The sequence below is a fragment of the Spermophilus citellus genome (genome assembly GCF_964194105.1).
Source record: "Spermophilus citellus genome assembly, chromosome: 2".
Classification (NCBI taxonomy): domain Eukaryota; kingdom Metazoa; phylum Chordata; class Mammalia; order Rodentia; family Sciuridae; genus Spermophilus; species Spermophilus citellus.
In genome coordinates this window covers 241088081-241105459 of record NC_138183.1, presented here as the reverse complement: position 1 = coordinate 241105459, position 17379 = coordinate 241088081, and the positions used below count along the sequence as shown (strand labels likewise).

The following is a 17379-nucleotide window of genomic DNA, read 5'->3' as shown; positions in this document are numbered from 1 at the left end:
CACAAAAGCCTTAGAAGATACCAGGAAGGCTAGTTGAAATAGATCCAGCAGTTCCTCCACCGGACCCCTGATGTAAATGTGTCCCTTCATCTTGATTCCTGCTTGACTTACTAAGTCCTTTACAGGTGTTCAATAGCGACACACAGTGTGAAACAACATAGAGAAAACGATTTTGGCAGACCTCCAGGAAAATAAAATCCTTGTTTATTAATATTCAAAATGCAACCACAGCTCTCATAATTTAGGGATAGGTCCTTTTTTACCCTATTTAAATTCATTTAAATTTTTTTTTCTTATTCAGTAGCTACCACCTTTAATGGTGCTCTACTTTGTTAGTAGTCTACAACTCACATGTTTGTTGGCCTTTTTCTTTACATCCTACTTCTAAATCTGGAATTTTCTCTCTTATTGTCTGTTTGCATTGCCTTTTCGGCATTGTATTCAGAGGTTAAAGACCCAAGAGACAACATAATAGTGTCTAGCAATCACTAGGGCACCTCAATTTTGAAAAAAAAAAAGTTCACACCAGACCAACTTATAGACTACTTCCTAACTCTGAGGTGATTGCTTTGAGATCAATTTCAGTCACATTAAAGTCCAGGGACAAAGCAAAGCAACTAATGTGGGTGCATACATATATACACACAATATCCTCAGAAGTGAACAGTCTCATATATTGATGAAAATGGAAGGAAAGAAAAATAGAAATAAAGAGTGGGAAGAAGAAAGAGAGAAATAAAAAACATTGGCTTCCTAGTCTCTAAGCTATGAAAAAAAAATAGATTACTGCCATTTATAAGTGACCAGATCTAAGATATTTCATTTTAGCAGCTTGAATAGACTGGGACAATGGTGACAATGAGTATTTAAATTTTGAAACATTTGTTTTGAAAAATAAACTATGTTTTAGGGGAAGGGATTTTTTTTTCTTCAAGAAATGAAAATAATCCAACATTTCATTGTTTTTCACTTAAATATCCTTAGTCATATCTTTTGCAGCCATCCTGGCCTTCTGAGGCTGGAGCCTCTTAAACTCCCTCTACTTCCTCCTCTGCCTACCCCTTTCTTCCCACAGACATTCACACATTTTACAACTCACCTTTCTAGGTTTCATTCAAATGTCATTTAATCAGTGAGATCTTTCCCAAACTTCCAGTGGTTCACATGGCATCTTTTATGTTATCACTAAATATAGCATGTTATGTATTTCTTATATTGCTTATTATCAGTTATCTTCACTAGAATTTAAATAAACACCATGAGGAAAGGAGCCTTTGTTGATATTTTTAGTGTTCTGCATTCCCATTTAAAATATGCCTGTGATATAGTAAAGGCTAAAAGATACTTATTGAACACAAGAAAAAGTGAACAAAGTTTGCATCTATTCCTAGAGAGAAAAAACATGTTCTTTTCATCTTAAATAGGGCATATATTTTCTACTATATTTTTTTGGAGGGACTTTTTTTGGGGAGGCGACACTGGGGACTGACTTTAGGAACACTTGATCACTGAGCCACATCCCAGCCCTATTTTGCATTTTATTTAGAGACAGAGTCTTACTGTGTTACTTAGTCCCTCACTTTTCATGGGACTGTCTTTGAATTCAAGATCCTCTTGCCTCAGCCTCCTGAGCCACTGTGATTACAAGCATGTGCTACTGAGCCACCACCCGGAGAGATATTTGAGAGAGGCAGTTTGCATTATTAGATTAAAAAAATAATGAAAATTATAAAAACTAGGTCACATGTTTAAAAAGCACTTTCTCTTTTGGATATCCAGGTATAAGTTTCTAATTTTACTAATCAGAGAAAATGTGATGCAACTAACGCATGCATATAGATTCTTATATAACACAAATGCATTTTCTTTACTAGTGATATTAATGACAATACTTTTTAAAAGACATTATGTTATAGAATAGTTTAGGCCAACAGTAAATTTGGTAAAATTGAGGAAAAGGAGCAGAGCTTTCCTATACAGTACCCCCTTCTACACATTATAGCATGCCCCATTATCAACAGCATCACCAGAGCAGTGTATTTCTTAACAATTGTGAGCTTCAATGGACATATCATTAACACCAACAGTATATCATTCACAGTGTCATTCATTCTTGGTGTTATGCATTTTTATGGGGGGGCAGGGTTGAAAAAATGTATAGTGACCTGTATTCACCTTTATATCATCATCTGAAGTACTTTCACCACCTTCAGAATCCTCTGTACTCTGCCTGTTCATCCCATCTTCCCCTTGTCCAGTGGAAACCATTAATCATTTAAGTGTCTCTATCATTTGCTCTTTTATAGGATGTCATATATTTGGAATCATACAACATGTAGTTTTACCACATTGCTTTATTTCACTCAATGATAACATTTCCCCCCCATGTCTTTTTATAACTTGACCGCTGATTTTTTTCTTATTACAGTAACAATATTACACTTTATCTATTTTACCACAATTTATTTATTCATTTGTTTGCAAAAGAGTCTCTTCATCAAGTTGAAATTTTAAAAATTGTGAATAAATATGCTAGATATTCTGTAAACATCCATGCATAGGATTCTTTGTGGACAAAAGTTTTTAGTTACTGTGGGTAAATAATGAGGAACATGATTGATGGACTCTATAGTAAGTGCATGGTAAGGTATTTTGCATACCTGCAGTGAGTGCATGAGCAGCCTATTGGTTTCTATTCTCATCAGCACTTGGTGCTATCAGTGTTCTATATTTGGACCATTATTATAGGTATATAATGGTATCTCTTTGTTGTTTTAACTTAGATTTCACTAAAGACCTTTTGATATGGAGCATCTTTTATACGTTTACTTAACATTCTCTTTTGAGGGGCTTGCTATAGTTTTCATCAGATTTTTAATCAGTTTTATTACTTATTGTTGAGTCTAAAGGGTACCTCATGCATTTTGAAAAACAGTTTATCAAGTGTATCTTTGAAAATATCCTCCATAAGTGACATGGGTTCTCAGGTTCTTGATATATCTTATTCAGAGCCAAAATTTACTGTTGATAAAGTACAGGGTTTTTAAAAAATTTTAATTCTTTATATATGACAACAGGATGCATTGCATTTCATATAACACATACACAGCACAATTTTTCTTATCTCTAGTTGTACACAAAGGAGAGTCACATCCTTCATGTCTTTATACATGTAATTAGGGTAATGATGACCATCGCATGTCACCATCTTTCCTACCTCTGTGCCACTTCTCAGTTTACCCTTTTCTTTCATGGATCTTCTATTTAGCTTTTCTGTACCTAAAAACTAATTGGAAAACCCTATTTCATCTTGATTTATTCTATGCTATCTTCTAAGGATTTGATAGTTTTGCTTTACATTTTGGTCCAACATGCATTTGAGTTAACATTTGTGAAAGATATGAAAAGTGTATACATTCTTTTTCATTTTGTTTTGTTTTTAACCTGGGAATGGCCAGTTCTTGCAGGAAGATTCTGTGAGAAGATAATCTTTGCTCCATTTTACTGTCTTTTCAAAGATCACACTACATTTTCAACTATATTTTGGTGGGTCTATTCCTGGGCTTCCAATTCTATTCCATCGATGAATCTGTGGATCTCATCACTAATACCACACACCATTGAGATAATGTATCTTCACAGTAAGTCTTGACATACCTGTCTTCCATTCTCTTTGACTGTCTCAAAATTATTGTCCAAAAATAATATTGATAAGGAAAGTCATGAGCAACTACATCATTTCCACAAAAAATGTAACTTGAAATCTGAAAGAAAAATTTGTATTGCTGCTTGCCATTTATATATCAATGACAGTTTTCTTCTAGATATCTAACTGTGAACTCATTTTTTTTCTTCAAACAGGGAACTATGTTGTTCAATTCTGGAGCATGTGCTCAGCAGAGATGAGGCCTTCAGTTCAATTCCCAACACTGAAAAACAAAATTGGGTTGTATTTTGCTTAAATTAGAGTTTCATTTCTCTTTGCATTTTTGAGAATGGTGTTTTTGAGGATAGTTTCTTCCTTAAATTAATTCCATTGCATCTTATTAGCACTTAATTTATGTGGGGAATTATGGTGGTCAAGGACAAAGACCAACCAAAGTCTGTGGACTAAATTATGCATACTCACATATATGCCGGATGCTGCATGCACACACATAATCCTTGGTGATAAACAATATTTAGATGACAAGTATCAACAAACTGACAAGAAATTGTTTGGATTGCCAAAATACTTGACACAGACTTCATCCAGCAAAGAGTTCACAAAACTTTTCTTAAATTACACAAGTAGTAAATACATTTGCCTTTTTCCCCCAATATTATGTAAGTACTTATATTTCTAGTTAGGATATAACCATTTCAAAATGGAAAAGGCAATATTATCTGACCAAGGCTTAGCCAAAACAAACAAACAACAAACAAACAAACAAAGAAAACACAAAAGAAAGGAAAAGCAGATATTCCAATAAATAGCAACAACAAGAGAGAGAATTTATTGTACTAAAATAACTATAGTATGCTTTGAAATAAAATGTTTTAGCTTTTTCATTGCAGTTACAAAAAGTTCTGACATGAATAATGTAGAGGGAGAAAAGTTTATTTTGACTCATAGTTTAAGAGTTTAAGACCAAAATCTGCTGAATCCATAGCTTTGGGCCTAATAAGAGGCAGAATATCATGGTGGAAGAAAACATTTCAAAACATAAGTCAGGAAGTAGAGTGAGATCTAAGCTTGCCAGAGACAATAAACAAAATAACCTACAGGCATGGCCCCAGTGACCTACCTCCTCCAGCCACAACCTGTCTACAGATACCACCCAGTTAATCCATACCAGGAAATCAGTCCACTGATTCGATCATAACTCTCATAATCAAATCTTTTTATCTCTGAACGTTCTTACAAATATATCTTACAAATATGTTTTGGGGGCACCAAATATGCAAATCATAACATCCTTTCCCTGGCTTCCCAAAATTTTATGCCCATCTTACAATACAAAATACATTTAGTCCATTTTCAGGAGTCTTCATAGTTTGAACACTTCAAGTGTTTCCCAAAAGTTCTAACCATAATTTAATCTGAGCCTCAAAGCAAACTTTCAGAAGTGAAAGTAAAGATCAAAAGCAATTACAGGTATTCAAAATATAATGGTGCACAGTAAATGCTTCTATTCCAAAAGGAAGAACTAGGGGTAAAGAAAGAAGAAAGAAGGTATGGGAACAAAGCAAAATTGAAAATACACCTGGGCAAAACTGTCTTGTGGTTCCTCTTCCAACATTTAGGGTTCAAGGCATCATAATGTCCTCTCCAAAGGATTATGTAGCTCCACCCTGTGGTTTTGGTGGTTGCAGATCTCGTGGCCTCTCTTCACTTGTTTCGGCTCAATTCCTGCAGCTGTCCTCAGCAGACATCCCAAGCTGCTCTTGTCTCTTACTCTCAGGTTCTCTGCTGCAGCTGCAGCTTCCTTTTCAAATCTTCACATATCACCCTCTCAGGGGAAACCCTCTGGATCTATCACCCTGCTACACTTTGCCTGACCTCGAAGCCTTTTTTTTTTTTCATATCTCAATGGAAGCTTCTAGGACCACCTAATGTATCTTGCATTCCTATAGATCCAGCCCCACATGGTAAATGCACAAGGTCTGCACCCATTTTGAGTAATATCAAAGTCTTCTGGGACCATAGCTGCAAGGTTAGCTGAACACAGTGGAATAACTTTGTTGGTCCCTTGTGCATGCAGAGAGTCCCCATGATCTCTTTTTAAAGGAATGTTTACTTTTATATCCTTGAGCCTGTGATGAATATGGTCTTGCTAATGCCTGAAATGCTCTCAAGCCATCTTCCCTAGTATTTCTGGGTTACACCTGGCATAATCCAATTATCTCACCCCTGAATGTTTTTATATCATCTTGCACATAAGCATTTATGAGACACCACATATCCAAACAACATATAATGTAATGAGCAATCATTGTACTTGATTAAATGTTTTCATGAAAAGTTGACAATATAAACTCACTCTTTAAAAGGAATATATGAAAGTAGAAACATGGGAGAAGGGTATCTTCTTTCATTCATGGAGAAATACTAGCACCAGAATAAGACTTCCACAATGAACAAAGATAAAAAAGGACAAATTACATGAGAAAACTAGTTCAAGCACTGGATGTGAGTTATAAAATATTGTGATTCTGAGAGATTTTTTTTCTATTGTTGCATTACAAATTACCACAATCTTATTAGCCAAAAATGTGCTCCCCCCCCCACAATATATCTAACATGTCAATTTCTGATAGACCATAGTCTAAACATTGTTTAGCTAGGTCCTCTGTTTCAGGTCACCCAGACTGCACAGTCAAGGTGTTGGCCAGGGCAGCATACTCACCCCAGTTCTTCTAGGGGAAGATTCAATTAGGTGGTGAGAATGCAACTTCTTTCAACTGCATGCCTCAAGTTTTCAACTTCTTCCTAGCTGTTGACTGGAAGCACTTCTCAGTTTCTAGGGGCTGCATTCTGATCCTTGCAACATGGGTTTCTCAGTGAAGGCAACCTCCTCTAGAGTTTGCTTCTTCAAGCCAACATGGACAATGGAGACTTCTACCAAGATGGTTATTGCAGTGTTATGTAATGGAATCTTTAAACATAATCACACAAATACTATTTCCATTATCATATGGTTGGAATAGATTCAAGTTTTATTACCTCTAATTTTCAAATGAATTTGAGTGAACAAAACTTGAGTACCAGGATGCAAGAATCACAGGGCCCAACTTAGGAGTCTGCCCACCTTCCTGAGAAGGAATACTCAGAAAGCTAATCTTCTGATCATGCTAACTTCTACCAAAGAAGATTTTCACAGCCAGCCAAACAGCCAACTGTTTAAATTATTAATAACCTTCCATTGAACCATCATACCCAAGTAAGGCAAATGAGTAGCTAGAGTCAATTAAGTAATTTGTTTATGTTGCTTCTCGTTCAGCTTTGAAGACCCATTGTCATGGTACTAGAGGGGAGCTCTGAGAACTGCTTTTTGTTTTGAATTGTTTGATTCATGAATCACTCTTTTCATTCAAACTCCGTAAATTTATTTTGACTTCAGTTTTTCTTTAACAGTGGAAAATATCAATGTACATGTTCCTCTAAACTTCATTAGAATGAACATAAAGAAAACTTCATCTGTACACATCAATATGAAAAAAAAATGACTACTTAAATAATAGCATCAGTCGAAGTTTATCACATTAAGATGTATGACATGATGCCACCACCTAAAGGATACAATATGAGCACAGGGAAATACACTGTTATGAGATCATTACCTTTTTGAAGTGTGAGATGTAAGATATTGAGGATGAAAAGGAAAAGCAGAAGGAAAGCCTCAATTGTCAAGGATGTAGACTAAATAGGTCTGATTTTAATGCTACTCAAACTTTGAAAACTTAAGGATATATACATATTGATAATTTTTCAGATCTGACAGAATCACTGAATGATGAATAAAGTGCTATATATAAAAAGACAGAAAAATAAAATAGAAGTGCAATGAATTAGCTTAAAAATTGACAGAAAAGAGAAGAAAAACAAAAAAAGAGGAAATAAATAGAAAATGATAGTAAATATTAATGACCTTTATTCTCACAGACTAAGCATTCAAATTAAAAGGTAGACAATAAAACAGAAAAATATTATAACTACACTATATGTGGTGACATTGAACTAAACTTTAATAGACAATATGGACATAAAATATGTACCACTAGAGGAATAAAAAATGCTACATATTTTCCAAATAGGTTTAAAATATTTTTTTGGTTGTTTGATATTGGAAAGATAATAGATGGTAACAACATTAACAAAATTACCTATATATTTAGTACAGCAAATAAAGTCCCTTCTGTTTCTCCTACTGATATTTTTTTCCTACTTTCTTTACCACAGGAATGCTCAATACTTTACTTCACTGGTTTTGAGACCCCATAACAATCGCAGTGTGTTTGGTTGATTTCAGTGTGTTTGGTTGAGTATTCTGGGAAAATTGTCCCAGTGATTACATTTCTGAAAACCCACTTCAGAAACAGATTTGCATGCCAGAGTTCTGTGATTAAATCATCTGTGGTTCCTGATTACTAGTGATTTCAGGATTGGAGGGCATTTACAGCACTTGGCCATGAGACCCCAAGAAAAATGAGCTTAAAGATGGCCACCAAGATTAAGAAAAGTTTTGGCATTTTTCATGTTGTCCTCAACATCAAAGCTTCCAGGAACTACTGCATGGAAATATTAAATTTATCACTCTATTGTGGAGAAAACAAAGCAAGAACTAGAAAAAAATGAAAAAATATGAAATGTATATATACAGTAGATTGAGAATATGAAGCAGATAATCATCAAAAATAAAAACAATGTCACAAATATCAAAGGAAACTGCTGGAAGCAAGAATTAATGCAAAAATAGCACCTAAAAAAATTCTCCAGTGGTATCATGTAATATTGACAGTATACCTTGTTTCCTTACTCTCTCCAGAAATAAACATATTTTCATTTGGTCATAATAATGTTTTCCAGCTTTTTATATATAGCACTTTATTTATAATTCAGTGATTACGTTGGAGCTGAAAAATTATCAATATGAAAACTTAAGTTTTCAAAGTTTGAGTAGCATTAAAATTAGACATCCTTAATATACATCCTTGACAAGGCATGCTTTCCTTCTGCTTCTTCCTTTTCATTCTTTTTGTGGAATCTCTCCAACTGAAGGAATGTTATCGTATGTGTGGAAAAGAAAATATGGTATGTCTTCCTTTTTTTTCCTCACTAGAAGTCTGATGTCAGAAATATCCTGGTTCTCACTATATGTATGTTGTACATTTTTGTGGGAAGCCATTCTGACACGTGATTGGGTGACTCCCGTTAAGGGCCTGAGGTGCTTTGGCTCTGTCGAAGCTTTCCCGGCCCTTTCCTGATGAGAGAGCCCATCCGTGTGGGGGTGTGCCTGACCACTGACCCCGGGGACCCAATCACTGACCCTGACCTTGGAGTGCAGCCCCCCCCCAACCTTCATTGGATGGAATTCTCCCCTGAATCTCTTGTTCCCCAATAAAGGGCTACTCCCAGGCGTGTTCGCTCTCTCTCTCTCCTGCTAGCCCTGAGTAATCCTCGCTGCCCTGCTGGGCGGTTAGAGGAGGGAAACAGAGAGGTGAGCTGTCTCGGACCTAGCAATATAAATAAGGTAACTGTCTGTGTGTTTTATTTTGATCTCTTCTAACAAACTTTATGCCTAGGACCTCATTAATGAAACCACTGCGCAGGCCGCATGGTAGACATTTTGATGTAATTTTCCTATGAACATCATGCAGCTTTATCACAATGATAGACGCCAAAATTCAGTCACAAAGTTCCCATTGGTACCTGCTGTCTTGCTAAGCATTATCCTTGAAATCACTGGGGAAGACAGGGGAAGTTATCTAGAGTTAGAAAACACTAATCATCTTTTGTCAACTGATGTCCAGTTCTAGCTCCCTTGGTATGGAGATTGGGGGTGCTTTGTCTCTGCTATTAGGATTTTAAAAGCACCTACCATTTCCAAATCCCAGGGTAGTGAAAGAGCTGAAAGGGAGCAGTATTCTATGGCTAAGCAAAGGAAGTGTGGATGAAACTTGGAGAAGCCTTCTCCTGACATAGCATAGGTGACAGGAAGGGGCATAACCTTCATAAAATAACCCCATCACAGAAACAATAACCTACTGACATGGAAACAACCTTAATAGAGAATAAAGAAGTCAACAGAGGTTAGAAATTCTAATTCATGCTTGGAATGGTTTTCTCCACAAAGAAAAATAGGGAAGAGTGAAATTAAAAATTCCTAAATGATTGAAGTTTGAAATGAGAGAAAAGCATTTTAAAATTTCATAGATAATATTTGGTTTTAGTTATTTTTATAAGGTTCATTAATGAACTTGTTTTTTTTTTCTTTTATGGTCTCCCATGGTGCCTGAGAGAATATAATAATTTGAATATAGTATTTTAGTTTCTTTAAAAATTGCAGAGCTGGGGCTGTAACTCAGTGGCAGAGCATTTGCCTAGCAAATCTGAGGCACTGGGTTCAGTCCTCAGCAGCACATTAAAAAAAAAATAAATAAAATAAAGGTATTGTGATCATCTATAACTAAAAAAATAAAATAAAAGAGATACAACTGCTTTTGTCTACAATTAGTCTACAACCATAAATTTCCACTGCTACAAAAAAAAAAAAATGAGTATCCCTCAAAGATGAGAAAATAAGCTGAGCATGTTCAGATGATGTCATCAAGAGCCATCATTTGCTAAAAATGTCTACCCACAAATATTAGGTCATAATAGACAATTAGGATAATCTCTTCTAGGACATGGGTGCTGACTACATTTGAGAAAAACAATAGTGTGTGAAATTTTATTCCGTGGAGAGCCATCAGGAAAGTCTAATCTGCTATGGAGCAAATGTTTTGAAAACACACCAAATTAATTATAAATGTGGGCAGTCAGCTAACAATTTATATGTAGCAGGGGGGTTGAGATATCCCCATTGGAAAGAAGTGACTATTTCTTATATAAAGAGGACTAACCAGTTCAAAGGCAAGTGGAGCTCTTATTTAAAAATGATATAGCTCTCAATCTATTTAAATATTTACAAAATATAAGAAATTCAATGAAAAGGAGGCTACTTTGGCAAAACTGAAAAGGTAAACTGCTTATATGTTGATATTTTATCTTTTAGGACTATTAATTTGAAGGTAACAATTCAATAAATAATATCAATCATTTAGATTATAAATAATATCTTGGTGTTAAAATGAATCCACTATTTGTTTGTCCCTGTACTTATTTTATTTTCTCAGGTAAAGAGTTAAATTACTATTTTCCAAGAATATGAAATATGTTAATCCATAATTTATTTGTTCTTAATAATTATAATATTAATTTTTATTTTAAAAATATGAAAACTAAAATTAAAGAATGTTGCATTGAATATAATGATTAAGTATGTTATTTAATGTTGATAATAAAAAATTGTTGCTATTAAAAATAAAATCATTCCTATTTCTTTGGAAATTTCTGTCTGTTATGGGAAATATAAAACAAATATTTCTTTTAAAATGTAAATTCATGCAACTCATAAGCAACAATTTAATGGATTTGACCCATGTCCTATCATTGTTTTTGTGATTCCAATCAAATAAGACCATAAATATGGCAAGAGTTGGACACAGTATATAAGTGCATTTGCTAAACTTTCTATATATTGTTTGATGTGGTCCATGGGAATATTTAATTTGGTCTTAAGAGAAATGAAGACAGTAAAATATTATAGGATTAAAAATGAGTAAATTTTCAAAAGTTTTGTGGTTTTTAGCAAAAAACATCTGTATGTACCTGGCAAAGAAGAATGCAATTTTTCTCATTGAAAATTCAAGTTTATGCTTCCATAGTCTCACTGTATTTTTAATTACCTCTCTTATTTTATGGAAAACAACTGATTCTCATGGAAAATAACTGATTCTCATGGTAATTTATACTTTTAACTTAATTAAAAATCATATATAGGGTAACATAGTAGAGCAGAGTCTTGCCTATATTCTTCCAAAAAAAAAAAAATTGGATCACAGAAGGTAATGCCAAGGGTAGAAAATATTTGTGAATTTGTGGATGAGAACTCCAAGGGCCAATACATGAATGTGTTGTCAGATGTCACAGGACAGACTGCGGTATGGGATAGACTGATTGGAAGAGGTTTTAAGAAAGCTAATTAGCCTAATAGTTAATTGAGTTGGGAATTGCAGTTGGCTCTAGATACACTTGATGTTTTTGTCCTCACAGTAGTGTGTATGTGGAGTACATTTCTGCTTCACAAACATCCCCATGTACCTATGCAGTAATTATTTTTCTCCCTGAGGTAAAGAAAAGGGAGGAGTTATGATACATATAGGTAATTTGGATTGTCTTAGGTAAGCAAACTGGCAGATATTAATTTTTACATTATAGATCCAAAGCCTTTGATAAATATAAGAGATAATTAAGACTATTTAAAGGAAACAATATGAAACTAAAACAGGAAGAAGAAAATGTTTCAAGCTGGCAAAAACACAGACAATGTCCTAAAGTCAATTTTATTTTAAAACAATAAGATTCCCGATTAAGACAATATTTTATTTTCAGGAGTATCAGAAAATAATCAATACAAACTATAACAGAGCCAGATGCACTGATACATGCAGGAGGCCAAGTAAGAGGATCACAAGTTCAATGTCAGTCTCACCAACTTAGTGAGGCTGTTTAAAAATAAAATTAAAAAAAAATGGAAAGGACTTGAGCTGTAGCTCAGTGGTAGCGTGTGTGGCATACAATCAACTTGGGATGTGGTATCCCCACAAGCTTATGTGTTAGTGCAGGGATGTTAGGAGGTGAAATGATTGGATTGTCAGAGCTGTCACATGATCCATCCATGCCAGTTTGAATTGACTAAGTGAGTGGTAACTCTAGGTAGGTGGGGCATGGCTGGAGGAGATGGGTCACAGGGTCATGACTTAGAAGGGTCCAACTTCCCTGGGACCCTTTCCCCTCCCTCTCTCTGCTTGCTGGGTGCCGTGAATGGAGTAGTTTTCTTCACCCAGTACCTCCCACCATAATGTTTTGCCTCACCTTAAGCCCAAAGCAATGAACTGTGCCCACCCTGGACTAAACCTCTAGAACCAGGAGCCAAAATAACGTTTCCTCCTATAAGTTGTTATGTTGGGAATTTTGATAACAGCGACACAAACCTGACTAATACAAATGGTAATAGAGACCTTGAAGAATTATCGTATCTGTTTCTTCTGAAGAACCAGTAAAGTACATAAAAAAATCACCTAGTTAAAAAAAAATAAGAATGATTTCTATACAGGTGTTATTATTTGAAATATCAAAACAAGGGTATATAGAAGAAAAAAATAGATTTGGAATCCAAAATATGTGAAAACCTGGAAAAAATATGTGAACTTTAAAAATCTAATTTTCCTCAGGTATAATGAAAAGTAGGGGTATAAATAAGTTGTTTTAAATTAGAAGACAATAGTATATGATTAACAATTCACTTACTGGTATTAATCCAATTCAGTAGTAATAATATAATCTTGACAATATAATTGGGGTGGTCTTTTATGAAGTGACATTGGAGAAAAATCCTAAATACTTAGAAAGAATATTCACACAATGAACCTTATGGTCATAAGAAATAAAAGGAGACAACACTTAAATTTCCATTCTTAGGATATAGAACTCAATATTGAAATGCAAATGAGGAGAGAAATTTAGCTGATGAAGTTAAAAAGATTTCCAAGTACCGAATTATACAACAGTTTTTAATCAATGGAAAGGAGTTTAAATCTTATTTCATGTACAAGGAAATAAGAAATCTTCTAACAGAGATGTCTAATGATGGATTTACATCTTCTAAATATTCACCCGCTGTTCTGTGCAGAATGAATTGCTGTGGGGTCAGGCTGCTAGGGTTATTCCAGAAGAGAGAAAGTAGATTTATCTTAGAACCAGGAATGGGGTTAAGGAGAAGCAACATATTTGAAAATTGTCAAGCACTGATGGGTATGTGCTAGGTAGCTCATGTTTATCCAGCACTGAAGAGCTTAAAACACAGTCCCAAAAGGAGTCACCTGCTACAAATTAAAGCCACTATGTCTCCACTCTTCAAAACTTTGGTGCTAGTACAGTAGAAGCAATGACAGACAGACAGAATTCATGTAGGTATGAAAGGAATAGATCCCTGTCAATGTTCCTCTGGGAAAGGCTGGTCTGTGGTTAATGATCAGATGAAGATCTTTCAGAGGAAACTCCAATAGAGAACTTCATCTCAATGAATCTGAAAGACAATAAAAATCAGAAAGCTTATTTAATTAAATGCAGGAAGGAGGATTGTTTAATAGAAAAATCTGAATTTTTATCAATTTCGTCTTACCTTCATATTCAAGAAAATAAGCTAGAAGAAGCAGTTAATAGGGATGACAGATAGTGGTCTTTGTGTGAGGTAGATGTTAGGACAGAAAATACTACTTACCCCAATTGCAATATAATACTAATATTTTTTTCTCTTTAGAGTCACCCAAAAATAGCTGTGAGAACAAAGAGATATACCTTTCTCTTGAGTAAGTTCATCTCAGATGACCCAGCCCATGGTCAGAAGAAGGAAAATGTGGTTTTGCTTTTTTTTTTTTTTTAATTAGGGATCAGCTTTTGTGATTGAGGAAATATGAGGGGAAAATGATTGGAATGTATTAGAAATCTAGAAGTGGTTGTAAAGAGACATTTAAATGTTGAAAATTGAATTCTATCTAACCTGGTAAAGTAATAATTATGAATGTATTTGGGTAACATAAAAATATGTTGAGTTAAATGAATGTTATGTCTTGAAATTGTTGATTAATAGCAATGAGACATAGTTATTAATATATGAGAGATGGTGATTAGAAAGGTCCTGCAAAAGATTGCCGGATCTCATGACCTTGCTATATATTCAGTCAAGGAGTGGGTACAGTCTCAAAAGTGTGGGGAGAAATACAGAACTTACTCCATCTATGACAAATAATGGGAAAATGAAGTTTTATTTGAATATAATAGTTTGAGATATCCAGATTATGTGTGTGAATGCAAGAATAACAAAACAAGCAAACAAACAAACAAACAAACAAAAAAAAAAACCAAAGATTCCCTAGATAAATTTGAGTCTAAGAGGATAAACATTATTTGGAGAAAGAAATTTTTCTAAATATAAAAATTGGACAAAAACTTGGGTTAAAAATGAAAAGATTAGAAAGGGAAACAGAAGAATTATTTTATAATTTTGAAAAAACTCATGAGCATTATCATTTCTGATATTATAAATGGAATAACAGCATAGATCTCTATGGATCTTATTTATGCTATAATTAGAAAGTCAATCTAACATTATCAGTTCATATTTAAAAGCACTTTATTCACCACATTAACTTTTATTTTTATTTGATGTATGTTTCACTCTGCATTTCACATCAGATCTCCTGGAATCACAGCATGTAGTCTTCAGAAAGAAACTAAGAAATCATAAGGATCCAAACTCACATACTAATCCAATTTGAAATGAAGAAAATGCAGTCAAGAACTGTAAATCCACAGAAAGAAAACGTGAAAATCACAGAAACCAACCTTACTTCAGTGGAGGGCTTTGTTCTCTTGGGCTTTTCTGATATCCCCACATTGCACTGGTTTCTCTTCGGAACGTTCTTAGTCATCTACCTGATTATCCTGCTGGGGAATGGCATCATCATTCTAATAACGAGGATAGAGCCCTCTCTGAAGACTCCCATGTACTTTTTTATCAGTAATTTTTCTTTCCTGGAAATCTGTTATGTGTCCGTCACACTTCCCAGAATGCTTTTAGATCTTTGGACCCAGAAGGGAAATATTTCTTTTTTTGCCTGTGCTACACAAATGTGCTTTTTCCTCATACTGGGAGCCACAGAATGTTTCCTTCTGGCGGTGATGGCCTATGACCGCTATGTGGCCATCTGTAACCCTCTGCACTACCCTCTAGTCATGAGCCATAATTTCTGTGTCCGGCTGGTAGTTGGTTGCTGGGTCATTGCAATTCCATTTCACGTAGGGCAGACCTGCCAGATTTTCTCTCTGCCCTTCTGTGATTCGAACCAAATTCACCACTTCTTCTGTGACATTCCCCCAATGCTCAAGCTGGCTTGTGGGGACATTTTTGTGAATGAGATGATGGTTTATGTATTTGCTGTACTATTTGTCACTGTTCCCTTTATGTTGATCCTTGGGTCCTACAGCAGAATTATCTCAACCATCCTGAAGCTGCCATCAAACACTGGGAGGGCCAAAGCCTTTTCCACTTGCTCGTCCCACCTTATAGTTGTACTTTTATTCTATGGATCAGCCAGTATTACCTATTTAAACAGCAAATCCAATCAGTATGAAGGAACAGACAAGCTGCTCTCTCTTTTCTACACCATTTTGACCCCGATGTTCAATCCATTGATATACAGTCTGCGCAACAAAGACGTTACAGAGGCATTAAGAAAATTTCTTCTCAAATCGTTAACATTGTGAGAAAATGAATGTAACAAATATTAATGCCTTATATGACTAATTTTATACATACTTAATTTGAAACTAATTAAATCTTGCCCTAATTTATTAAAAAAACTAATAATGTAATTCCTCTTTAATGAACCTTATTTTCTCAGAGTTATGACATTTGTATTAATTAATTACCAATACTATACTTTTAAAATAAGATTTTTCTCCTCACTGTAAACTAGTAAATAGAAGAGTGTGACTAAATAAGATGATATGACACATAGTATTTTCTAAGTTGATGGCTTCCATACTCTACATTAGCATCCACCACTAAAACAAAATACGATAGATTCTACAGATATTACTAAACAATTATAAGAATAGATGTGTGTATAAAGATACAAACAAGAATGACTAGCACTTATAAGTTTATAATATAATGTTTATTGCAGTAGTATTTTCTTGAAAATGTCAAAAAATGGATGATTATATTGAGAAATATTTTAATAAACATGATACATATATGTAATACATTTATGTAATTGTGCAATTAAGTGATCATATTTCACACATATAGTAATGGCCTCAAAAATTGTTACTCCTTGTACCCATGTCTTTTTTCTTTTTCTTTCACACACTGACTGTTGGTTAGAGTGTGTGATTTAGCAAACATGAATAGCATTTGGCCATTAGGGCTTATTTTCTTAAACAATGGAAATCTTTTCACTTCTATGTCAAGAAGCCCAGGCAAGTTGGGAATGGTGGTGCATGCCTGTAATCCCAGTAGTTCCAGAGGCTAAGGTAGAAGGACTCAGCAAAATGAGGCACTAAGCAATTCAATGAGACCCTGTCTCTAAGTAAAATACAAAACAGGGCTAGGGATGTGGCTCCGTGGTCCAGTGCCCCTGAGTTCAAACCCTTGAACCAAAAGAAAAAAAAAAAAAAAAGAAGCCCAGACAAGACTGCAAGACAATAAGAAATCACATAAAAGTGGTTGCATTTGGGGGCTGGAGTTGTGGCTCATCAGCCTTAGGTTCTATACTCAGCACCACATGAAAATAAATAAATAAAGGTATTGTGTCCAACTACAACTAAAAAATAAACATTAAAAAAGAAAATAGACATTAAACAGGTAACTATCAAATAAAAAACAAAAATTATTGAGTAAGAACTTTTTTTTTTTTTTTGGATCAGGGATTGAACTCAGGGGCACTCAATCACTGAGTTACATCTCCAGCCCTATTTTGTATTTTATTTAGAGACAGGGTCTCACTGAG

The 17379-nt window shown here is 34.6% G+C and overlaps 1 protein-coding gene across 1 annotated transcript; it reads left to right on the top strand.

Moving 5' to 3' along the window:
* Nucleotides 1-15154: 15154 nt before the first annotated feature.
* Nucleotides 15155-16132, top strand: LOC308638619 (olfactory receptor 10AG1-like; the record flags this gene model as incomplete). Its single annotated transcript, XM_081276239.1, has 1 exon — nt 15155-16132. The coding sequence occupies one exon, from the start codon at nt 15155-15157 to the stop codon at nt 16130-16132; it is 978 nt and encodes a 325-aa protein (XP_081132365.1).
* Between the last annotated feature and the right edge of the window lie 1247 nt (nt 16133-17379).